This window comes from Lacerta agilis, chromosome 5, assembly GCF_009819535.1.
Source record: "Lacerta agilis isolate rLacAgi1 chromosome 5, rLacAgi1.pri, whole genome shotgun sequence".
In the NCBI taxonomy this organism is placed as follows: Eukaryota; Metazoa; Chordata; class Lepidosauria; order Squamata; family Lacertidae; genus Lacerta; species Lacerta agilis.
Genome location: NC_046316.1, coordinates 61611416 through 61637499, shown reverse-complemented (window position 1 = coordinate 61637499; position 26084 = coordinate 61611416). Strand labels below are relative to the sequence as shown.

General features: G+C 43.6%; 1 protein-coding gene across 1 annotated transcript; it reads left to right on the top strand.

Moving 5' to 3' along the window:
* Positions 1-384: 384 nt before the first annotated feature.
* On the top strand, positions 385-26084 carry ANO7 (anoctamin 7). Its single transcript, XM_033150196.1, has 23 exons — positions 385-877; positions 3451-3524; positions 4422-4582; positions 5739-5846; positions 6894-7036; positions 8298-8355; positions 8938-9048; positions 10495-10660; positions 11803-11893; positions 12261-12357; positions 13099-13242; positions 13325-13462; positions 14681-14779; positions 14868-14970; positions 15835-15946; positions 17693-17747; positions 18583-18680; positions 19644-19783; positions 20196-20401; positions 20638-20780; positions 21912-22002; positions 23387-23506; positions 25068-26084. Exons 1-23 carry the CDS (start codon positions 597-599, stop codon positions 25125-25127), a joined length of 2799 nt encoding a protein of 932 aa, XP_033006087.1. The 5' UTR covers positions 385-596; the 3' UTR covers positions 25128-26084.

Below are 26084 nucleotides of genomic sequence, written 5' to 3'. Positions count from 1 at the left end.
AACTGCCTTTGGGCCTGCTCCCCAACATTTGAAAGTCAAATGCATAGGTGTTTCCATTGTTTGCCTAGCAAAAGGAAATGTCAGTTCTGCTGCTTAGCAGGCTGGTTCAGTACTTTTGGTGTGTCGTTGACTATTCTGGCAGTGAACTACACTGAGCCATTTCCTTCTCTCTGGCTACTCAGGTTGCATTCCTAAAAGGTGGAAGCTTTAAGCAAGTGAATGGGTGTCTGAGGCGACTTTGACAATACTGGCTATTTTCAGACGTGACTTGAAGAAGCTGCGTGTGCCTGCTTTTCTTGCAGGGCAGTCCTCCGCCTGGAGTTGTGGCCACGTGTGCTTACCATACTCTCACTTCCCTTTTCCCATATGACTTTACCAGGATGTTCTGCTACCTTTGTAAGCAGCTGGACTGGTTAGACAGGGAGCAGATTTCCAGCAGTAGTGGTTGCATTCAAACTGTCTTCCTGAGGAGAAGGGGGTGGGTGGGGAATTTTCTCCTTGCAGCACACATGCTTGGACTCTTCTGTGCTTTCCTGCACGCTCAGTTGTTGGCTCAATTCCTCATAGACGGCTTGATGGTGCCATGAAAGATAAAGATGCAGCGCAGAAAGACCAAAGAGGATGACAATCTGATCACAGATGAGCAGATTCTCCAGGAGGCCGGTTATGGGAGCTTAGAGACCACGGAGGACTACATATATGAATTTGTCACCTTGGGCCCCGAGAAGGTCTCAAAGCGGACCACTTATGAAAGCTTTGCTGACAACTATGGGCAGAATATAGAAGATGCCACAGGTGGGAGGCAACCCATGAGTTATCCTGTGATCCCACGGGTAAGAAAAGATTACTTGTCTTTTTTAGGGTTGAGGAAGAACTGGCTGCTTGGGCACATATTCTCTAGGCAGGGGTGGGAAAACTCAAGCCTGGGGCCAAAATCAGCCCTCTAATCCTCTCTGACTGGCCTTCAGGACTCTTTTATGTGCCAAACCTCATCTCCACCCACACACCCTTGTCCCAGGACTCAGGACTCACCCCTCACCATCCCTGCCTTGCATGTTTTTGCCTCACCGTTGTCCTTGGACTCTGATAATGCCTCTTAACCTTTGTACAGTAGACTACATTGCAGCCACACAAAAACCAGAGGTTCCTCCTACACCCACACACCCCTTCCTATCTTCCAGGGCCAGTGAGAAGCGTGGCCCAGAAAGGAAGTGAGATTTGGGGATAAGAGATACCGGTACATTGGGAAACAAAAAGAAACAACTCCTAGCAGTGCTTGATTTTTTAAAGATCCATATTCTGCAAATAAAAATAAAAATATTTTGATCCTATCCTATCCTATAAGATATGTTTAAATATTTCTTTGATTGCCCCTGCATCTTCCTGCCACACTTGCCACCCTCTCCTGCCACACCAGTGTGGTGTACAACACCCTTTGAGAACCACTGTTCTAGAGAGTAAGACACGGAGGAGGCTGCTGTGCTTTAATAAATAGGGTTTATTTGGCTATTTATACCTTTCATCTGCATGGAGGGGGTCCAGATCTTACAGCATGGCCCAGAGCATGGGCAGGCAAACTACGGTCCAGGGGCCGGATCCAGCCCAATCGCTTTCTAAATCCGGCCTGCATACGGTTCAGGAATCAGTGTGTTTTTACATGAGTAGAATGTGTCCTTTTACTTAAAATGTATCTCTGGGTTATTTGTGGCGCATAGGGATTCATTCATTCCCCTCCCCCCCCCAAAAAAATATAGTCCCACAAGGTCTGAGGGACAGTGGCCCGGCCCCCTGTTAAAAAAGTTTGCTGACCCCTGGCCCAGAGCATTGCAGGAAGTCCTTCCTTCACCCTCACCAAGATGGACCTCCCCTTTCTTCCTCTTTCTTCTTCCCAGAAATTGCTCTCTATTGTAATGCTAACAGCTCTGCTCTTCCCTCAGCCAGCCAGACTAGTTTGCATAAGGCAGCCCAGGAATCCAGTTGCAGCAGCTTATTCTCCCTTCATATCACAAAGAACCCCAAACCCTAGCATTTATTAATTTCTAGGGTTTAGGTGAGGTCCCCCCCCCCCTATTTCTATAACAGTATAATTCTATAGAGCCCTATTGTGGAGGAGGCAAGCAAGGATGGGGAGGAAGCTGTTCCCCCCCCTCACATTTGAACTGTTGGGAGAAGAAAGATATTGAGGCAGAAGAAAGGTATTGAGGCAGAACAACCCAGCCCTCCACCAGCCAGCGTTGTGATATCTATCAGACGTGACGTGAGAAACCTCTGTTCTCTAGCAACAAGACCTAGATTGATTTACACCCTACTTTATGTGAGTGGGATTCCACTCATGCAAAGGGACTTCCTCTTCTCCCCCTTGAAACCCCTTGTGTGTCACAAAAAGCTGCTCTAGTGACAGTTCCCGAACCCTCAGGAGCAGATTTTGAGGGGCACTGGGGTAGGGGGAAGGACAAAAAAGTAAATTTCTGCCGAGCGAGTAGAAATCTGTTCCACTCCTGCACACAGCTTTGAATACAACTCATAGTTACTATATATGACTTGTATATTATTCAAACTAGCTTGCTCTTATTGAGGAAGGAAGGGCAATAGTCAGATTTTGATGTAGTAATGCAAGGTGGTAAAACAGGGCATGAGAAAAGCTAAATGGTAGTTGGGTGAGCCAACTGGGCTACAAAGTGAAGCTGGTGGCTTTAGGAAGTGGAATTTAGGGGAACAGATGAAGGCAGTATTTGGTGTCTCGTGGAGGGAGACTTTTTCAAGTGCTAGCAGGTGATGGTGCCATTTGGTGCTCTGTTTCAGATGAAACAATGACTTGAGCAAACACTAATAGGTCCCTCTTCTAACTCTGCAAAGTGAGACTTGTTCAGCTACAGGGCCCTCTTTGTGGTTATGGTAATAGTTGTGGAGGGCTGAGTGGAGCACATAAATGATAAGCCATAAACCTTGCATGCAGCCTAATTGTTTCCACTTTATGTGAGTGGGCAAACAATAGCTTAAGGTTATGTCCAAGTCCAGGATTGTGGTTTGTTTCTTCTAGGCAAGCCAGGATTCATAAGCCAGCAGCAAACCTTGGCTGACAGCAGGCTAACCATCTTGGTTTGTTAAAGAGAACAAGCCATGATTCCAGGATTTTCCTTTCCAGATTATTTACCCACTTGCATGAAGGGTATAGTGATTAGGAGTCATCAGGCTGCATGCACCAGTGTGCAGTCCATGCACAGCACGGTATATTAAGCCAATGTTCTTAATATTAAAATTCATATTAATATTAAGATTCAGCACTCAAGGATGGAGCAGCAAATTCCCACTTCTTGCATTTTGGTGATGATTTGGACTGACTCAATGATGGCACCTTTCTAATCTCCTTTAGACAGCTAGTGCTGCTGGACTGAGAAATATGACCCCCGTCTACTTTTTTCATTCATTACTAACGTTTTGTTTACAGAGGAATAAACAAGTGCCATTAAGCCATGCTGTAACGAGCACTGCGAACCTCTTCAGTGATGAGACAGCCAGGATAGGTAAGAGAACACAGTTCATCACTAAATGCACAAGCTGGGTAAAGATTTCATTATGAGATCAGCAGGACTTCCCTTTTGAAGAGATATAATAGAATCATAGAATTGTATAGTTGGAAGGACCCAAGGGATGTTTAGTCCAACCCCCTGCAATGCAGGAAGCTGAAGTCTCCCATCCAATTTGAAACCATAGCAGAACCTACTTTTTGCAAATGTGCTAGCAGTTTTATTGCTGCACCACTACGATGTGGTCATTCTTGAAGCAATGCTGCCTCAGTTCCTTTCCATTGCTCTGAGAATTCAGCAATTGTCTTATAGACAAGTTTTATTCTTTTTGCAGATTTTAACTTATTCAGGTTTTAATTTTTTTGTTTTGTAACAAGTGCCTATAAAAACACCAAAAGTTCAGGAACACAGTGACTGGAAAGTTGATTTGTGCATGAGTTCCTACTCCTAACTACTGAAGTATTACTTTTATCAACATAGTCAAAGTAGATGTTGCAAGGAAAAAAACCTATTTTTCTCTTTTCTGTTCTGTTCTTAAAATCATGAATGATATTGAAAGGCCGAATTTGTTTTGAATGTTTTGTAATGTCAATCCATCTTCACAACTTTTCTTTTAAAAATCAGTTAAAAACAAAACAAAAAAGTGATTTCACTGTCCATTTACGTGCTGTAATTGGACAACAGGAAAAGGTGATAGGTAGTGCAGCAAGAGCGAGTCTCCAGTCTGTTCCTACCTTTCCTGTAGCACCCCACTGTCATCTAGAATTCCCCTATGTCCACTCCATGCTGTTCCCCATTCTTAGGATGTGAAAGATGTTTAGAGTGACTAATTGGCTTCCTACTTAACTTACTGCTGATGTAATATTTGCATTGTGTGTGTGTGCTTTGTCTCAGACTTTATTCTGGTATGGGAATCGGATTGCCAGAATTTGGAAGGACAAGGTGATGTGGCTGAGAAATCAAATCGAAGGCAGAAGAGATCGCTTGAAATACAGAGTGTGTGGCGAGAGAATTTTCTGAGGAAACTCCAGAAGAAAGGGATTAGAATGGAAAAGGTAAACGGACTCTTCTGTTCTAGTATTTTGTGGTTTTTGTTTTGGTTAAGTGCTGGGTGTAGAGGGGTGGGTGGTGGGTGGGAAAAGCTTATTGTTTTAGCTTTTCCTTGATTGTTACTGATGTATCTGCCCTCCTCTTTTAAAGTTCCACTGCTCAAAATTGTACCTGAAGGGTGGAGGGCAAAACAAACCCAACTGTAAGCTCAGCTCCAGTTCCCCTCATCAACACAGTCCTACTGGTCAAAACTGTGGTGGTGTTTGATTACTCACAAGGCTAAAAATTAAAGTATAGCACTACAGGTGGGTCAATCTACATCCTTTCTGCAAATAGAGGTCCCAATACCAGCATTTTGTGTATTTATTTTATGGAATTATTTACACCCTGCCTTTTTTGTAGTCCAAAATGTCTGGTGGGCACCAGATTGGTGAAGACTAATGCAATGACATAGTTTCAGGCATTTTTCCCCTACTGCATCACTGGTTGATGCATGTGTCTCTCAGTACTGTGGATATGACTATACCTTTATGGGATCAAAGCTAGTAAGCTCACTTTTGGGAAAGGAAAGGTTGAGATTAATTTTAGCATTGTATAGCTGTATAAAAGTACTGGAAACAGCTGCCCTATGATGCAGAGGGACAGCCACACTTGTCCTCAGCTGTAGAAGATTGCTTGAGTGTCTCAGTAAAAAAAATACTTGTCTTGCAAGGAAACTCCATGTAGCTGGCTGATCCTTGTCAGTACGCCCGTTAACCAATGTGCATCATCTGAGTCCAACAACCAATGTGCCTGCATCTGGTTCTGCCCCGACTGGGCTAGGCGACTGGAGCACCGACCTTCCAGTCCTGGAGAACAGGTCCCGGTGCACTGGACTCACAACAGCTTATTGTGAGCACCAGACTCTAGAAGAGTATAAATAACGTGGAAACTAGTTGTAGAGGTTATGAAGCATAGGCTACATAACTCCTTTTATTTCTAACAGCTACTATATACACAGAAGACATGCCTTAGAGAGACAGCCCTCACGCAGCCCATCTTATCATAAAAAAGCAGTTTCCGCCCCCTCCTTTCTCATAACATGATCAGCAGATTCTCACAATGGGAGGGGTGAAAATATCAACAATCCTAATGCTTCCCACCTCCTTTTTTTCTTTCTAGCACATTGCCCAGAATGCAAGGAAGCTGGTGCACTTTATATTGCTGAGCGCTCCTTGGAGTGTGCTCTGTTATTATGCCGAAGACCTCAGGCTGAGGGTTCCCTTGCAGGTGAGAATGTTATGGAGCTTAAATCCCAGTGGGTCAAACTTTGTTCCCTGCTTAGGTTCTAAGTTTAGAGGTGGCAATGCTTCTGAAAACCATTTGCTGGAAACCACAGGAGGGGAGAGTGTTCTTGTGCTTGAGTTCCGCTTGTGGAATCTAGTTTCTATGTACAGGCTTTTGTTTTTTATTAGGCAAAAGGTTGTGTCATTTGGTCCTCCACCAAAAACCCACGGGTCCCCTCTTCCCTGAAACTGGGCTTGAAAGAAGCATTCTGTTGTAGCCAATAGAATAGTGTTACAACAGCTGGGTGCCTGCCCAAGTGGTGGCAAGAGCCCATGGGGTCCCAGGCACACACACAGGGTCTGTGTCCCTATGGGGGATAGAAGACATGGAGGAGACTGTTGTGCCTTTAAGAAATATGGTTTAGTCACCTATTTACACCTTCAGTCTGCACTGATCTTTTGGTATGGTGCTTTCCTGAGGCAGTTGTGCAAGCAGCCTGCCAGCAGCCCCCTCCATTTTTTCTTCCTCCTCCTTCTTCCCAGAAACCCCTTGCCCTCCCCCAGAGCAGTTACCCTGGAAACCTCCCACATCCCCAGTCTCTAGTCACACCTGGGGGGGGGGGAGAAGTTCCCTTGTATTGTTAATGGCCCTTTATTGTTCTCTTGACAGCCATTTCTTGCCAGGTTGGTTTGCATAAGCCAGCCCAGCAATTCCCTGTCTGGCACAGCTCTGCAGTTTGTGTTTTAATCCATATCCCCATTAATCAAAATCCTAGTATTTATTCATTCTTAGGATTTAGTGGGGGGGACCCCCATAGATTCTGTTTGTATGTGTGGCACCCACAATAATTTCTCTAGTTTGCAAATGAACCCATAGGCCCAAAAAAGGTTGCCGGCCCCTGCTTTAACAGAACCTCAGGTTCTTTCAGCTTCTGCTTGGTCTTACCTGTGTTATTTCTCTTTCCTCCCTGACTTGTATGCAGACTGTTAAGAGTGTCCCCTTCCCTGCACCTGCTTAGCATATAGAGTTATCTGTTGCTTTATCCCTCAGGTTGTGCCCAATATTCAGGCTGCAGCTAACTGGTCTCACAGGTTGCTGATGAAGCTGGGCATCCCCAATATGCTCTATGATGAGGTTCCTAACTTTCCATTGGATTACTACACCTGTCATTTCAAGGCAAATAAATTACCCTGGTAAGAATTTGGAATTAATTATTCTTTGACCCACCCTCTTCCCAAATTAGACCAGACATTCAGCTACATATAAATGTCACTATTTTGGTTTTATTTGCTGTTTCTGATTTTCCACTATCTGCTGCTTTCGTGTTTCTTTTATTTGTAGCACCTTCTTGTGGCTTTTATTGATGTTGGGAGATGGCTTTTGGAAAGCTACCTCAGGGACTCTTCATGTGGACAAACAGGGCAAAATTTTCAGAAATACATCTTACTTTAAGGTTGCAATTCTATATCAACATGCCCGGGAGTAGCTAAGCCCCATGAAACTCGGTTGGACTTCTTAGTCAGCATGGTTAAGACTGCAGTTTGTGGATAGAAAAAAGTCACAATGTTGCAGGCCCAAAAAGAGGAGCTAGGAGTCCATTGTTATTTATTGCAATGCAATAGGTTACAGTCGAATCTTTTCGCAAACCTGCAACCCCGCCCAAAGGGCCACTGCCACAACAATACCAGTCATATTTTGGGGTCAAGTGTACCTTAGTAAACCCATGTGAACAAGATACCTCATGGATGTTATTAGGCATGATCCCACTTGCAAGTTTAAAAATATCATGCCTTGGTGTTAGAAGTGATAGGCCCTACAATTTCTGAGGCTGTCTCTCTTGACATTCCTGGTGATTTGCATATGTGTCTACAGTGGTGCCTCGTAAGACAAAAATAATTCGTTCTGCGAGTGTCTTCGTATAGCGATTTTTTCATCTTGCGAAGCACCAATGCAAAATAGCGGTTTTCGCGGGGGGGGGGGGAATTTCGTCTTGCGAGGCAAGCCCATTGACTTTTTCGTCTTGCGGGGCAGCCTTCCGCTAGCGAATGCCTTTCGTCTAGCGAGGCATTCGTCTAGTGGGGCACCACTGTAGTCTTTTTTGATCAGAGATCTATAGTCTAGACCATGCAATATTCTTCATATTCGTTAAGGATTAAAAGCTATTACAGTGGTACCTTGCTTTTCGAACATAATCCGTTTGAGTTCTGAAACGTTAGAAAACAGAAAACTCAATAGCCGACTGCTAGGCCTCAGGCTTTCGAGGCGTGTTGGAAAACCGAAGCATTCACTTCTGGGTTTACGGCATTCGAAAACCAAAATGTTCGTCAATGGAGACGTTCGAAAACTGATGTACCACTTTATTTGGGATTAAAAGCAATTATTCTCTCATGTTGTGCAAGCTTTGAATTTTCAGTAAGTTGTTGTTGTTGTTATTCTTAAACATTTCTCTCCAAGGTTTCTTGGGAGTGAACACCATGATACATTCTTCAACACCACACAACGACACAGAATAGTAAGTCCCAAGTCCACATGGTGAAATGAATGCAAGCCTGGTGAAGTATGCAACTGGAACTGGAACTTGACTGCAGCTTCAGCACTCTTGATGGGTTTTTGATATCCACCCAGTATGGTTACTGACTGAGCACAGAAACAAACAAACATTTCACTTTTTTCTTCATCCTGGCCTTTATTCTCTCTCTCCTTATTCAGTTTTTATCTGCTATTTTCTTCTTTGGTTGCCACTTTTTCTCCCTTCATCTCTCTGTACAATGCCTGGCCTCTATTGCCATCTCATTGGTCTCAAGATTCCCTTTCCTACTTCTTAACTGAGCATAGCAGGTAGATTTATCTGTGATGAATTGACATTATGTTAAAAAAGGTAAAGAAAGAAAAACCAAATCCTGTCATCCAAATTAAATTATAGCCAGACTCCTGATAAGGAGAAAAGGAAATGTAAAGTGAGAAGCAGAATATGAACAGTTAATCAGATTGGTGGCGGAGAGGTGCTATTGCAGATTTACTTTTTTTAAAAAAAAATGTGGATGATGGCTGCTAACCGTAGAAGTCAAAATAACCTCTTTGTGCTTCCCTTCAGCTATATGAGATCCTGGCCACCACATCATATGGCAACCCAAAGGCAGGGCAGGTTGGAATAGAAAGGCTGCTGAATGAGGAGGTCTTCACAGCTGCATTCCCATTGCATGATGTAAGTTGGCAAGTGCTCTTCCTATTCCACTTTCAAATGGGTTAGTTAGCCCATAGTGACACTGAAATAGAAAACAGGGAGATTTGAAAACATGAGCAGGCTGGCAGTGGCCTCAGGCGAAGGTCTTTCCACCATCACCTGCTACCTGACCCTTTCAAAAGTGTGGGGAACCTTTGCCCCCCCTCCAGTTGTTGCTGAACTACAAACCCCATCAGCTCTGTCTGTTGGCCATGCTTACTAGGGCTAATGGGAGTTGTAGTTCAGCAACAACTGGAGCACCAAAGGTTCCCCACACCTGCTTTAACTGGAGGTGCCAGGATGCCTTCTGCATGGTAATGACCCCTGCCACTGATTTTGTGGAAATGTATGTCTCCAAGGACATCACAAAACTGTTCACTCTCAAGTATACAATCTTCCTGAAACAGCTAGGTCTTTTAAGTAGGCATTTTTCTCCTTTACAATACTGTAGTAATTTCACAAACAGAACTTCATTAAACCCAAGGTTAGGCTTCTTCAGGTGTCTGCAATGGCACAGGCAAAGTGAAACTAAAGCAATTATTTTGGCCCTAGGCAAATGTTACAGAACATTACCAAATGCAAACAAATATATATACTGGATTCTTTCCTTGTAGCCTAAAAACACCAGTCTTATTTGGCTTACATTTGCCTTTGATCTGTCTGCATTTGGAATGGAATAAAGATTTGCAGGACTTGCTGAGCTTTCAAAATCTGAGTTCTGACCTACTTTGGGAGCTAAACAGCTATTTGCTTTATTTTTTAAAAAATAAGTAAATTTGATGTAGCAGAGTTTGAGAACCCTGGCTTTACAGCTCATGAATTATTCTGACTGTGCTGAAGATAGTGGGGGGGGGGGGATTCAGTTCAATTTGCATCATAATGCAAGCTTACCCAGTTTGTTCTTTCCAAAGCAATACATGAACCAAAATGCAGCCGTCCTTCAGAATTGCAATTGATGTGGAAAAATGGCAAACTTGACTTAAGCTTGGAAAGATGAAAAACTGAGTGAAACCAAATTTGACAGATTCCTTCATCCCTAGCTGAGTGTAGAGCATCTAACTGGGTTTTGGCAAGCAGAACCCACTCCTTTCAGTTATCATCTAAATATCTCTTTGATTGTTCAGAAGACAAACAATATACTTACAGTTTTGGATTTTCTTCATGCGATTCTGTGAAAGAGTGAATAGGTTTAATATTGGGCAACCCCTTTTCTCTGTTACAAATGAGGAAGTGTTTTTGTTTTTTGTTTTGTTTTTAAAAAAATACATATTAAAATTGTGACCTATTCATGAAGGCTGCAATTGATTATTCTATTTAAAAAAAATACGTTCTTCAACTCTTAACAGGGAATTTCTGCAAGTTATAAAACACAGCACATTTTAAACAAATCTGTACTTGATATGGGTACTTTCCCTCTTTTGCCAAAAGGGTCCCTACAAGATCCCCCAGAAGGAGATTCCCCATTTTCAGCTGAATCAGAGGCAGATTCTTTTCCACTACTGGGCCCAGTGGAGTAAGTGGAATAAGTACCAGCCATTGGATCACATCCGCAGGTACTTTGGGGAGAAGATTGCTCTCTACTTTGCCTGGCTTGGTGAGTAAAAGGCTGCTTATGTCCATTTCCCTAGCATCTTGTTCTAGTGCCAGAAATTACTCTGAAATGCATTGCCCCTCCTATTTGCTCCATAGGCATGGGCATGTCAGTCAGTACAAACTGTTAGCCTGTTCTCCAACCTGGCAAAAATGTGCATTTTAGTAAGCCAGGTAACTCTGGTAATGGAGAGCTGGGGGCATTTCAACAGTACGGACTTCAACTGGTTTTGTAGTCACCCCCTGGAAATAAATGAATTATGGTTCTCTGGAGGAAGAGATCTGGAATCTCCGAGAACAATATAGTTGTCAACTATTCTATAGGGAAAGGCATGACTGGGTAGTATAAAACCAGTATAAGTTTGTAGTGTAGAATAGTGTTTAAAAAATGTGATTCGTCTAAGCCAGGGATGTCCAACAGGTCGATCACGATCTACTGGTAGATCCCCACAAGGTTTTGGTAGATCATGGTCAGTCTCTGGCTCCCTCTCCTTAGTGTCGCTAAAACTGACTCCTGCCACGCCCCCACGCCCCACCCTCCATTGTTGTTTTATGTCTGGAAGGGAAGATGGAGATTTTTCTGTGGTGCTGTTTTCATCCATAGAGACCTTTTTGTGAGTGACTTTACCCCTCTGCCCCTTGCCTTTAATCACCCCCCAAAAACTGAAGTCCCCCCCAGCTTTTTAAAAACCCCTTAAAAATGGGCTTTTCTCCTCCCTAAAAAAGGAAGAAAAGCTCAACAACTCTGAGTTGAACCCTCCCCATGGGGTGTTCCATCCCAAAAAGCTCAATAACTTTGAGCTGAACCCCCCCCCCCAACAGGGGTAGATCACGGCCCGTTTTTAATTCTGAAAGTAGATCGCAGTCTCTTGAGAGTTGGCCACACCTGGTCTAAGCCTTTTTGCTGTATGCAACTAAGAAAGGTTGCCCATGGAGGAAATAGATCAGTGCTTTTCTTGCAGTCAGAATGCACCTATTCACATCCCCATTGCTATGCTTGGAAATAAAAGCCTTTTTCGTAAGATAGGTCCTTTCCACAAAATGAATTAAATTGGTTCTGGCTTTTTGGTGATGGGCAACAGCTAGACATAGGTAGTGAGGGCTCCGCTTCTGCAGTTCTAATATGTTTTACCTCTCTTCATTTAGGTTTCTACACTGGATGGCTTTTGCCAGCAGCTGTAGTGGGGACACTAGTCTTCATAATAGGCATATTTATGATGCTTAATGACACCCCTACGTAAGTTTTAATTTATTCTCTTCTTTCTCACTTTCCTGCTTGTCAAACCATTGACAAGCCATTTGGCTTTGTTACCCCCAACTTTTTCACAGATCTGGCAGAGATTTCTGCTCATTAGAAATAAGTTCCTTGGGGATATCAATAGAATGTGAATGGTGGCTTTGCCTAGGCAACTAGTGTTAAGTGGTACCTAATGTGGCCAAACTTATCCTTGCAAGAATGGGAAAGGTGGCCTTAGGAACAGCAAGAGCCAAAGGCCAGAAAAACAAAGTGCTTTTTGAAGAGAAGCTATGAGTCAATAATTTTAATGTGGTGGGTTAATTGCTTTTCCCCATCCCTTTTATTTTTGCTCCCATCTGCACAACAGGAAGGAGATCTGTACCAGTGGGGGGAAATACAATATGTGCCCACTCTGCAAAGTCTGCCCCTATTGGAACCTCTCCACCGTGTGCCCAATGTTTCAGGTACAGTTTGTGGCTCTGGGACAGCACTGATTCAAGCATAACGGTGAAGCATTTGTCAACACTTCATTAAAGCCATGTGTTAGATTAGGAGTACATTGTGTGTTCTCAGATAAAGGGTCACACAGAAAAGTACATTGGATTTACCGGGATTTCCTGATTCTCTACATTTCCATGTGGTTCAGATAGCCTCCTCCACACTTACTTTGCCTTGAACCTGCCCACAGACTCAAGGCAAGACATCAGCTATGTGCTATCAGCTTCCACATAAAAAATAATTTGATCCAGCTTCTGTTCATGAAGCAGTCATAATTTGTTCACCAGCATTAAGCTGATACTCAATCTTTCACATTGCGTAACACAACTTTTCGAACTCAGGGCTTGCTTTTAGTGCATAGTGCAACTAGCTCCGCCTTTATCTCTTGGGGCCAGACTACATGCAATGGCAGAAAGCCCATGTCTTAAAATGTAGGTTTGCCTTTAAATGCATGTAAAATGGGTGACTGAGATTTAAAGGGACTTGTGGTCAGGGAAGGTTTAGCAGGAAACGTGTTTGTACCCCTTTGCTTCTTTAAATCACACCCCTGCTCCTTACTTTGTGATTTGGATAGAACTGCATTTGAAAAACTGGGCTATCTGTAATTTGCCCTTGATACAAAATCCATCGCCCCTCTGTCCCAGCCTAAGAGTGTCTTGGCACATGCTTAATTGCAACTCCTTCCCTTTCCCCCCTATTCTTTTCAGGCTGGTCGCCTCTTTGATCATGGTGGGACTGTCTTCTTCAGTATCTTCATGTCTTTATGGGCAGTCACATTCCTTGAATACTGGAAGCGGCTGAATGCTACCTTGACGTACCGCTGGGACTGTTCAGACTTTGAAGATATTGAGGTACTAGCTTGGGGGGGGGGGCTCTAATACTACAAAAGCCCAACAGTGACACAGAGCCCACTTCAGGTTTCCTCTGTTGTAGGAACGTCCACGGCCCCAATTCACTGCTATGGCACCCATGACAACCACAAATCCAATCACTGGAGCAGAGGAGCCCTATTTCCCCACACGGAGCCGTTTCAAAAGAATCATGGCTGGATCAATGGTCATCATCATGATGGTGAGGGAGCTGCTGTTTGAGGGTGGAGGCGTCAAATAGGATGGAATCCTCTTGAGTAGGGATAGGGGAGAAAATTGATACAGTTCACATTTAGTGGTGAATCTATCAAATCTGCACTTTCAAAAACAGCATGAGAACTGAAACACAGGCATCATTTGAAATTCGTACTTATCTGAATTTTGCAATGCAGCTCTCCAACCAATTTTTACAAAAATGCATACCGGTACATTAGTTAAAAGATGTGTTCAGTTGAATATATATTAGTGAACATAACATAAAAATGCATTATATTAAGTCTGCTTAAGTCCTAGTCTGCTGTGGCTGTGGGAGAAGCCAGAACCTCATAGGTATTAATGTAAGGTTACTAGATTTTTTTTCAGTGAATCTGGGGACACTTTTCAACTTCCTACTAAATAGATGGATTTTGTCAGGGGACTGATTTGTAAATCCGGGGACTGTCCCCGGGAAACAGGGACGTCTGGTAACCTTATGTTAATGCTGTTGTATATATGTGTAAATAAACCATATATCATAAAGACATTACAGTCTCTACTGTGCCTCCAAAAGGAAACACCGACCCTGGGTTAGTGCACCTGGGACCCCTTGAATCTCACACCACTCAGGGAGATTGGGATGGCATGTAACAATATGTTATATTTGCTATCACTTCCTCTCTCTTGGTTACCATTACTACTTCTTGCTTTTTGTTCGGATCAGAAGCCAAGGAAAAAGCCACTCAGAAGGGAGGAAATCACGGTTTCTATGTCTGTTGTGGCTTCTATGTTCATTATTGATGATAGACTCCTCATTGACACTCCTGTGCCTCACTAAGGGCAGTTCCACACAACACATTCCAAGTACAAGTATATCCAATGCACATTTAAAGCACATGATTCCCACCAAAGAATCCTGGGAATTCACTGAGTGACTTTAGGCGAGTTGCTATGTCTTGCAGCCTGACCTACCTCACAAGGTGGTTGTGATAAAAAGTTGATTCCATGGAGAAAAGACATGATGTAAGTGTAAACAGATAAAAAGAAATAAAAATCAGATAAAGCCACATGACACCTTGAGCTCTTTGGAGGCAGGAAGTATGGATATAAATGTAAGTAATTAAGTAAAAAAAGTCCTCCCCAAGTCATAGTAACAGATCCATTTACAATAATAAGACAGCAAACTCATATTATTAGTACTCATTCAGCCTGGTTCTGTCTTCAGATTGCTGTGGTGGTGATGTTCCTGATTTCGATAATCCTTTACCGGGCCATCATTGCCGTAGTTGTAGCCAAGTCTGGGAAATACCTTCTTGTAGCTTCGGTAAGACACTCCATGACTCTCTACCACTCTAGCTTAGGTGTGCTGTCTGCATTTGGACTTCACATTCTCTCCTGTTTCCCCCTCTTAGGCTTCTCGTATCGCTAGCCTCACTGGCTCAGTGGTGAACCTCCTCTTCATCCTCATCCTATCAAAAATTTACACTTCACTGGCACTTTTTCTTACCAAGTGGGGTAAGTAGGCTGCATCTGGAAGCACCGAAGCAGGTTCTCAACCTGAAGGTGCAGCTTCTTGAAGCCAAAACATTAAAACGGGGCCTGAATTTGTGGGGGAGGGGGCAGGGGCAGGCAAATAGAAGATCTTTATTGAAATCCACAAGCCTTACTTCCTAACTCACCCTTACATTAACTCAATTGTGCCTTGCCATAGTCTTCTAAAAGCACCAGCTAAAGTGGGTGGCACTAAACGTTTTTATGGTCGTGCATAGAATGTGGAATCTCCAAAAGAGGAGGATTATTATTATTATTATTATTATTATTATTATTATTATTATTCTTTCTTCTTAGTGCTTGGTTTAGAGCTTTGCTGTGAATTTTGGATGACATTTTGGAATATTGCCTTGCTCTGGTCTTTATACTTGTTTAAAAGCCTGCCTCTTATTTTTCCTGCATATTTTTAATGTTTAAATTTTGGGGTCTTGATTGCATGAGCATCTCCCTCATTAGTAGGCAACCCTCTGCAGACATCTGCACTCAGTTCACAAGCATCCAGGGAAGGGTTTGAGTGGGTCTGGGGGCACAGCCTCACTCTCCTTCCATACAGTACCACTACATGTAAAATAAGGGGTGAATATGGCTTAAATAAGAAATTACAAGAGCTGTTTTTTGTCCATCTCAACCACAGTATTTAAACTAGAAGGTATTTGTAAACCACAATGTGCATTAGAATTCTGTGACACTGAGATGGTTGGGGGTGGAGTTTGAGTCACCTTTGTTCACTTAAATAATTAAGGATGCCCCTGTTTTGAGTTACCACTGGGAGGGCTTGGACGTTTCCACCATTCTCATGGTACTCTATTATGTTTTTTTCTGCCATAGAGATGCATCGTACACAGACCATGTTTGAAGATGCATTCACCTTCAAGGTGTTTGTCTTTGAGTTCATCAATTTCTACTCCTCTCCCATCTACATTGCTTTCTTTAAGGGCAGGTAAGCTGTTTTGGAGATGGGCAGCTTCTCTGAAGTGGATGCCATTTTTCCTTTGTGGCCTAGGCACACTTGAAAGACTCATCTGCACCACTAGTGGAAGGAATGTTTTGATTTTTAATTTTGTTTTGACTATGGCAGACCAACACGGCTACCTACCTGTACTCAAAATTCAGCTGTAATTCTAGCTGCAATTAGTTGCTATTGATAGGCATTGAGGAAAAAGTGAAGTTCTGTTGCCATCTACTGCCCAGAAGTAGTTATAGTTTATAATGTGAATCCTCAGTGGTGAGTATTAAAAAGTCACGATCGGCTGTAGGTGAACACAAGACTGAATGCACCAGCTATGTTAATTTGTGATGTTTGCAATGACCTTGGGATCCTGAATCCAGGCATAGCTGCAAGGTTATGGTGGAAAGACTGATTTCTTTGGGTCAAACTAAATATTATGCATAAATAGTAAAACTCTAAAGACCTTAAAAGAAGAAGAAGCTATTAGGAGGTAGTGGTTTGAAGTAGAGAAGTCTTGGAGGAGATCTTGACCTGTAAGTAAATGTTGCATATAAATATGTGTAATAAAATCCATTGGATCATCTTTAAAGGTAAAGGTAAAGGTACCCCTGACCGTTAGGTCCAGTTGTGGACGACTCTGGGGTTGCGGCACTCATCTTGCTCTATAGGCTAAGGGACCGTTGCGGATTCTTATGTACATTCCGGATTCTTATGTATAGTTAAAGCTATGGTTTTCCCAGTAGTAATGTATGGAAGTGAGAGCTGGACCATAAAGAAGACTGATCGCCGAAGAATTGATGCTTTTGAATTATGGTGCTGGAGGAGACTCTTGAGAGTCCCATGGACTGCAAAAAGATCAAACTTATCCATCCTTAAAGAAATCAGCCCTGAGTGCTCACTGGAAGGGCAGATCCTGAAGTTGAGGCTCCAGTACTTTGGCCACCTCATGAGAAGAGAAGACTCCCTGGAAAAGACCCTGATGTTGGGAAATTTGGAGGGCACAAGGAGAAGGGGACGACAGAGGATGAGATGGTTGGACAGTGTTCTCGAAGCGACTGGCATGAGTTTGGCCAAACTGTGGGAGGCAGTGAAACATAGGCATGCCTGGCGTGCTCTGGTCCATGGGGTCACGAAGAGTCGGACACGACTGAACGACTGAACAACAACAACATGTACATGCTTGGAGAGAGAACGGGGAATTCACCTCCCCCCCCCTTTTCCTGTAATGTGCTTGGACTACCTGAAGTTACTGCTTTTCAGGATCATTGCTGTACAGTGGAACCTCATGTTACGCACTGTCCTCCTTGTGGACATTGTGGGTTACGAGCTCCGCTAACCCGGAAGTATATGCTTCTGGTTGCGAACTTTGCCCTGGGATGCGAGTGGAAGTCGTGCGCCGGCAGCGCGGCAGGCGCCATTAAGCGAAAGCGCGCCTCGGGTTATGAACAGTTTCGGCTTAAGAATGGAGCTCCGGAATGAATTAAGTTCGTAACCGGAGGTACCACTGTACTCCTCTTTTCTAAGACTCATAGAAAGGGTTGTACTGGCTGAGCCATTTGAGGCAGCAAATTGTATAAATGTGCCTTGTGGTTGGTTACAGTAGATGGCATTCTGGTCACTGCCAGCTCCCCCCCCCCCCCCGTATGCACAGAGTAGGATGATGTTTTGCCATTAGTAAAGAAAGAACTTGCAGCTGACTGTCTTGACCTTTTATTTTTATTCTTTCTTCGCCTTCAGGTTTGTAGGCTATCCAGGACACTATTCCACATTGCTGGGTATCCGCAATGAAGATGTAAGTATCTAAAAAGAGAGCGGTGCGGGACATGGACAGCTGGTATGGGGTGTTTAGAGTGGCTGGCACCATTAGCAGCCCATAAGGGACTTCTTTAAGGCTGTATAATAAATGCAGCAATAAAATAAACAAGGCACCCTCTTTGCTAAGTAAATAGGGTCAGCCATTCCAAAGGCAGAGGCCAGATAAAGAGGGCCTCAGGCTCAATGCTGGGAGTGGATGTTTCTCTAAAAACCAAAAGAAACCTCCTTCTAGCTCCATCTATCCAATGCCAAGTGCTTTTAGCCAGATTATTATTATTATTATTAATTGAATTTATATCCCACCCTTGCACAGGGCAGCAAACAGATAAGCCATTAAAAAGAAAAACAGAAACAGATTTAGACATTCTGAAAACAATTACGTTTAAGGACATACAATTAAAAATACTCATTCTTTCCTTCCCCGATGTTTTAATGTGGTGGAAATCTTTTAAGTAGGCATGATGTGCTCTGAGACCCCAGTGTTTGGTGTAGAGATTCCCAGGGGAGTAGAGAATTCAGGTTTCCTTTTCACCAGCAGCAAATGAAGTTGTTAACCTGTCTCTAGACTGTTTCTCTACAGATGAGGGATCACATGACTGAATGCTTCTGCATATAGAAATCCAAGATTTCAGGGGAAATGGTTCTGGTGTTCTGTGTATGGTAATTCACCCTTACCCTTACGAAGGAGCATTCCATCATGTGAGCCTTCATTCTCCAACAATATAGCAAAGTTCTTGGGCATGAGGTCTGAGTGACTGTTAATTGTTTCTCTGCTGTATCATCCTTCTAAAGCCTCTCTCTGTTTTCTCCAGTGTGGTCCAGGTGGCTGCCTCATTGAACTTGCCCAAGAGCTGCTTGTCATCATGGTGGGAAAGCAAATAATTAATAATGTGCAGGAGCTCCTCATCCCGTGAGTCTTTGTGATATTGTGCTTTGCTGCAATGGAGTATCCAGACATGGCCAGACAAGTAGAGAATAAACAAGATGAACAGACAAATCATTTCCCAAAATATATAGATTTTCACTAATGTATTAATTTTTGTGCACATTTTCCCTAACATGCACATTTTTGTAAAGGTTTGGTTGGAGAACTGCATCATAAAATCCAAATTAAGTGCAAATTTTGAAGGAAGGCTGCATTTCAGTTGTCATATTGTTTCAGGAAATGCAAATTTGATATACTGCTTTAAATGCAAACTGAATCATTTTTCTCCCCCTTCCCTACCTCAAGATGTTGTGGGACTACACCTCTATCAGCCCTAGCCAACATGGTCCAGTGGTCAGGGAGGACAGTAGTTGTAGTCAAACAGCTTCTGAAAGATGTAACATTAGTTACCCCTACCCTATAGATTCAATTCTGGGGTTAGATCAAAACTCTGTCTTGGCCTAGATCAGGGGTCGCCAAACTTACCTGGCTTCGAGCCTGTTCCTCCGGCGCCGATCGCACAGCAGGGCGGGGGAGCGCGCACCCATATGCATGTGCATTCGCCTTTTCCGGCGCAGCACTGGAAATAGCTTGTGCGCATGCGGAAGCGTCATTTCCGGCGCACTTCTGGCACGGCACCGGAAATGGTGCGTGTGCACGGGCCTCCACAGACCTGGAAGTGCGCCAGAAATGACGCTTGCGCATGCACAAAAACTATTTCCGGTGCCGCGCCATGCCAGAAGTGCACCAGAAATGACGCTTGCGCATGTGCACAGGCTATTTCTGGTGCCGGCCGGATAATTGGCTCGCGTGGGCCGTATCAGGCCCGCAGGCCTTAGTTTGGGGACCCCTGGCCTAGATGCAGACATGTAGCCACTGATTGTCCCTCATTGAACAATAAGAGGGCAAAACCTGAACATGTTAACTATTTCTTCCTGCTCTCCACAGGAAGTTGAAATCATGGTGGCAGAAGCAGAAGTCTCACTCCAAAAGGAATGAGGGCCAGGAAAACTCCATGAAGCAGCTCTGGGAGAGTGATTACGAACTGCTGCCCTATGAAGGGCTCTTTAACGAATACCTGGAAATGGGTACGAATCATTTGGGAAGGAAGGAGATGAGCAACTGAGGACAGTTCCCTGACAGTTGAGGGCTTAGTCTGCGTAAGTGCATGAGGCACACTGAGTCCTGTATCTTGTTTTGACTATACCATGTTCTCAGGTCAACCATTCTGGTTCAAGAGCACTTGTGCTTGTTCCACTCACCCACCAGTTGTAAGATTTGGTAGCCCTGGTGGAGTGACAATTAGAATACATGGGGTCAAAAGCTTTACTCAGGTCAAAAGAGTGTGTGCATATCTTCCTAAGAAAAGGAACAACTTAGCAAATTCTATCCAGAGTTCCTGCGGACAGAATTCTTGTGTGGGCTCACCTACATTATCTCCTGCGTGGGATTTCTTTGTGCTTGCCTTCCCTTATAATGTCTTCTTTCTTTCCTCTTCAGTCCTGCAGTTTGGCTTCATTACCATCTTTGTGGCCGCCTGCCCCTTGGCACCTCTCTTTGCCTTGCTCAACAACTGGGTGGAAATTCGCTTGGATGCTCACAAATTTGTTTGTGAATACAGGCGGCCAGTTGCTGAGCGGGCCCAAGGCATGGGCATCTGGTTCCCTATCCTGGAAGTCATCACACACCTGGCAGTTGTTAGCAATGTGAGTAGCACTGGGTCAAAGTTCTCCACGTGCAGCAATACTGAGCTGGGTTGAGCAGCGGTCTGACGTAACAGAAGGCAGCTTCCTGAGTTGCTATGACTTTGCAGAAACTTGATACACATGTTGTGTAAAGAAGTTGGAGTAAGACAGAAAAGTGGGTGGGTGTGTTCCACTTAACACCTGGAAACGAAATGGTTCTTTAGACAGAGACTACTATTGTGCCTATCTTATTCCAGGCCTTTCTGATTGCCTTCACCTCTGACTTCCTCCCTCGGCTATATTACCAGTACACTCGTGCCAGCGATCTACAGGGCTACATTGACTTCACCCTGGCCTATGCCCCAAAATCTTTTGTCCTGGAGCACAATGTCACATGCAGGTAGGATCTCCCACTTTTATGTTTCAGCTGTCTTCCTCATGGGGGACACTGGGCAGGTCCATTGCTTCAGAAATTAAACAGAGGGCAGGTTCTTGAAAAATAGCTTGCCTATTTTGGGATAAAGTGTTTTCTCAGAAAATCGGATAGTGCAGGATTAAAAATAAAAATTGAAGGGGAGAATCATGGACCACTGCACATGGAATAACATACCACATATTGTCATAATACACAGGCACATCTGGTATGGCAACCATCCCTTGTGGGAAAACTGGTATAATATTCACCAAGAAACCAAATACAGTGAGATGTGTAGCATGTTTACTCAGAAGTACGTCTCTGTATGTTCTGTGGGAAACATAGGAAGTTACTTTATATCAGGGGTCACCCTTTTGAACTAGTGGGCATATTTCAAATTTTGACGAAAAGGTGGGGCCATCAGTTTCAAAATGGCTGCCATGGGGGTAGCATAACACAAAATGGCTACAATGGTGAGTGTGGCATAGGACGCAGGGGCAAGTACCCCAGTACAAGGAAAAACATACAAGGTAGCCACACCACTCTATAGAAATTGCTTAGAGGGTACTCACACATTTTGTCTTATAACTTTCTTTCTAGGAGGACTAGGTGCTATGTTGGTGACTCCTGCCTTATGCAGAATCTGACCATTGGTTTCAGTATTGTTCACAGTGACTTGGCAGCAGTAGTCCAGGGTTTCAGGGGACATTCCCAGTCCTACTTAGAGCTGCCAGAGACTGAACCTAGGATTTTCTGCATGCAGTGCATATGCTCTACTTCTGAGCTATGTTCCTTCCCACCAGGCTTGTTCGCAGAAAAGCATGCATAGGAATTGCAGCCCTAAAAATAAGCATCTTTTGGCTCCCCCCCCCTTGCTATAACCAAGTGGACAGGAGACTTAATACTGTATTAATCTTTAGAATGACAACCAGGATCCAAATGCAGCGAATCTACTCAGGTCTCTGTTTAACTAAAGGGAATTTAGTGGTGGCTTACAGGAAGGCATGGAGAGAAGCAATAGACATTTAGTTTGTTTCCTGCAAATGTATGGTTGCTATGCTGACTGCTTCAGGGCTACTCAGCATACCTCTTGAACTTACAGCTCTCTCTCCACAGGTACAGAGCATATCGAGAACAAAGTGGCAAGTATTCACTAGCTTATTGGAATCTACTGGCAATCCGCCTTGGCTTCATAATTGTATTTGAGGTTTGTTTCCCTCCAAGTGTCCCCAGAATACTGCTCTACAAACAAGAGGTCCTATTTACATCTACCCACCTATTACAGCACTTACCATATTTGGGCCATCCTATTTTGACTACATCACATGGTGGTGGAAGGGGGAAAAAATATTGTTGTGAAAAAGGGGTTGGGGGAGATGAAATGGTTACTGAATATGCCCCTGCCCCAAAGCATAACTTTATGCACTGGCTCACTTGTTGTTTGCAGCCTTAATGTCATTATTTGGTTATAAAGACCCAATGTCCTACAGTACAAGATCTTGTATGTTGACTGGAGCCTTGGAGACAAGGTTCAAATCCCACTCAGCCATGAAACTCACTGGGTGATATTGGGCCAGCCCCGTCTCTTAACCTAACCTCTCTCATACGATTGTTGTGAATATAAAATGGGAAGGGAATAGTCATATGTACTATACCTCGAGCTCCTTGGAGGAAAGGTAGGATATAAATGTAATAAATAAATAACCCCTTCATTCTGAATTCACTTCAGACATTGGCATGTAGGCAACTCTGTTGTTAGTGTGAAGTAGGACCATTGTTTTTTTTAAAAAGGAGCCAGCTGGGGTTGCAAAGAAGCCATTTAGCTGCAAGGCAGGTGATGGTGATGTCAGGAATTGGTGTTGAGATGGCTTTGATGAAGCTGCTATTTCTGCAGAATTTAGCAGCTACTGCAGATCTGGTTCAGGCAAGATGCTAAATTGCTCCAACTGGATGAGTGGCTGGGGAGACCCGGCCAGATGGGCGGGGTATAAATAATAAATTATTATTATTATTATTATTATGAGGTCATTGCTACATCCTGGTCAAGAGTCTACTGACAGTGCCACCAGCGTGTGCTTTGTTCTGTAAATAATGCACCTTCTTGGTGCTTGTGGAAGTCCTCTATCCCAATTTATTCAAGGGGAAATGGAATTTGTATAGTAGAGCAATCTATATTCCATGGGTAGCTTGCTCCGTGCTGATCTGTACGTAGTACAACACGAACTACTTTTCTATTGAGTTTCAACTATTACGTGTAATAAAGGTGTCACATTTTCAGACCACTGTAGTAAAGCTACATGTGCACTAGTCCTGCTTTCTGCGACACAGGGGATCCCTTATCATCTTTGATAAAACACCCCTTAATTGGTGAGATAGGCTCCAGTCACATTTTCGCTGCAATTACATATAATTGGCAGGGTGGAGGGAGAAGAGAATACATTCACTGGAGTCAGACATGCAGCAGGATTCCCCATCCATCCAGTTCTGAACAGCTGGGCCAGATTGCTGCTGCATGGTCCTGACTTGCTTGCTCCCACTCTGGCAAATTGGGCCACTGACTACCTGCAGCTTTCTTGCCTCTTCCTTCCCAGCATGTGGTCTTCTTCATTGCACGTATGATTGATATGATGGTGCCCGACATCCCAGAAGTGGTGGAGATCAAAGTGAAGCGAGAGCAGTATCTAGCTAAAGAGGCTCTGGCTGAGAACAAGGTAACCGTTTATTCTTAAATATTATTTTGAATCGGTTCTTGGCTTTTCTCTTCCAAAGACCATCTAAAATGCTTAATGCCATAAACCTTAACCTAAACTGAGTCGCACTCTTCCTGTGGTGAATCCCCTTCTTTGTCTCCTGGGAGAGGTTTCCTTTTACAGGACTAGGTAAAGCAGCAAGGTTCACTTGCTGTCAGAAATATACCGGTAGGATCTATCTTCAGAGATGTCAATTTTCCTCTTTCTCAGTAAGCAGCCTTGCAGCTTATGAGGGTAAATATAAACCTTGTTTCCTGTCTGGCACATGAGTATACATCCACTGGTCTTTGGCAGGGAATCTTAAGTCCCTGTACCCACACTGTGAACCATGATGGGGGAACAAAAGTGCTCAAACACACAAGAGTAGCCCCTCTACCCTGCCTACATTCCTCCCCAAACAACCTACCTTTACCTTGATACTGTATTATAGAGTTGTATCTGGTGAACTTGTCCTTCTCCTTGCACAAGAGAATTGCCCTACTCCTTTCCTTGTGTGTTTGGGGGCTCCCCGACACTCCAAAGCAGATTTTTTTTGCGGGGCAAGGAAGTTCTGTTGCACAAGCAGAAGTCCTTGCACTAATTGGACAAGTTCATTAGCTACAAACCCACAGTAACAGCATTTCCCAAACTTAGGTTTCCAGCTGTTTTTGGACTAGTTTCCATCAACCCTGGCCACTGGTCCTGCTAGCTAGGGATGATGGGGGTCGTAGTCCAACAACAGACCCAAGTTTGGAAGACTGTATTAAAATACAGCATAGTAATTTTCTTGCATTAGATGACTAGTGACACCTATCTATCTGTTGTGGGGGTGTACCTTATTTTTGGAAGCTGGTATCAAGAACTGGCAATTTCAGCTGCTGATTGCATCAAGTTCCAGCCTGTATGTCAACACCGATCTTTCTATTTGTAACCCTGTCCACTATTTTTCAAAACTGACACATACCTTTTAGGGGAAGGTCTTATATTTTTCCTAGTATGTGTCATTTGACAAAGCAAAGAAAGATTCTGGAGGTTGGCTCACCCTTTGATCACACATACAGCTCCTCTGCTATCATTCAAAGCATATTGTGCCAACAATGTATGGACAACTCCATAGAATTTTTCTGTTAACAAGCCAAGTTTCAACTCTTTTGGTCTCAGGTGTGTTGACTTCAAGGTATTAGGAATTTTGGGCAACTTTTCTGCCAGTGTGTTACGGTTAAGTGAGCTCTTTGCTTAAGCTGCATGCTCCAATTACTTTGCCATATCTCAAGGGTGGCAATATTGAAGTTTGGGTAATAAGCAAATTGAAACTTAAGCTGTGTAGAACGGACACAGCTATGTATCTTTAGGTGGTATAGCAGCTGTCAGCGGAGTGGCATCGCTTACCTGGCTTCCCATCACAGAAGTCACTGTCATCCCACCTACAATGTGTTGACCTCCCCATCATTGTCTTGCCTGTTATCACCAGCGACCTTCATGTTGGGAAGCCAGGCAAGCAATGCTTCTCCACCCTGTTGACTGTTGATTTCTCTTGTGACAGGCCCTCACCGAAGTGATAGATGTGAGAAATCCAACCCCTCTGGCAGAGAAAGCACCATAGTAGGAGGCTCACGATGCTGAAAGACATTCTGGTTTGATCCAGGCCAAGTTGCCAAGCTTCTGCAAGAGCAAGAGATGGGGAGGTCAGCAGCCTAGCAGAACTTGTGCAGAAAAGTGTCACTTTTTTTCAAGTGCTGTACTGTAGAAGGAGACTTGGAGCTTTTAAAGGCTTCAGGAATTTGATTGATCCAGCTGCTTTAATATAAGGACTTTGAGAAGTGTTAACTTGGCAAAGGACAAGATATACACAGACAATGGATTAATCTAATCAGCCCACTCATCAGCTCTGCAATCATTTGCCTAACTGAACAGCTTTGTCAGGCTTTCTATGTCCTCGCTGCCCAAGAAGTGACTTCTACTGATATTTATAGAGTTATAGTCTAGCAGTGAGCCCATATGAGTACAAAGAGGCAGGGCTGCTTTTTAACTTGTGAAGAAGTACTGGTTAGCAACAAGAAATCTTCCAAAGAGGTAAGAAGCTGCATCACTTGAATGGCTGATAAGAGCAAGAGCTGCTCTGATGAGCTAAGGGCAGATTACTGGAGAGTAGCTGTGCACTTTGCTTAGCATGCAGTGGCCAGCTTAACAGAAGATTACTGCTTGAGAAGGCAACCATTTGAGAGCTTGTACTGAGCTTCACAAGCTGCCTGCTCCTCCCTTCCTCTCACAGAAGCTATACAAGACTGTATCTTCTGCACATCAGTTTGATTCTGCTTTAGCTGGAAGCTACATGTTTCAGCAATGTGGCATATACCAAATACTAGTGACTGCAATCATGATTAAACAGTACCCCTGCTGACAGCAAATGGACAGAATCTGTCCAACATTCAGTACGAACAGCTAAAAAGTGCAAGTTCTTTTGCAATTGTTTAGAATTAATTGTGAAAGGTTAAGAGTTAGCAGCTGTTCAGTATTTCATTAGGAAAGCAGGTAGAAATTTTGAATTAGTGACTTCTTT

Coding starts and splice junctions, on each gene's coding strand:
- ANO7 (XM_033150196.1), top strand. CDS start 597: ATGCAGCGCAGAAAGACCAAAGAGGATGACAATCTGATCACAGATGAG. Junction 878..3,450: donor TTAGGGTTGAGGAAGAACTG/GCTGCTTGGGCA, acceptor TTGTTTACAGAG/GAATAAACAAGTGCCATTAA. Junction 10,661..11,802: donor TCTCTACTTTGCCTGGCTTG/GTGAGTAAAAGG, acceptor CTCTTCATTTAG/GTTTCTACACTGGATGGCTT.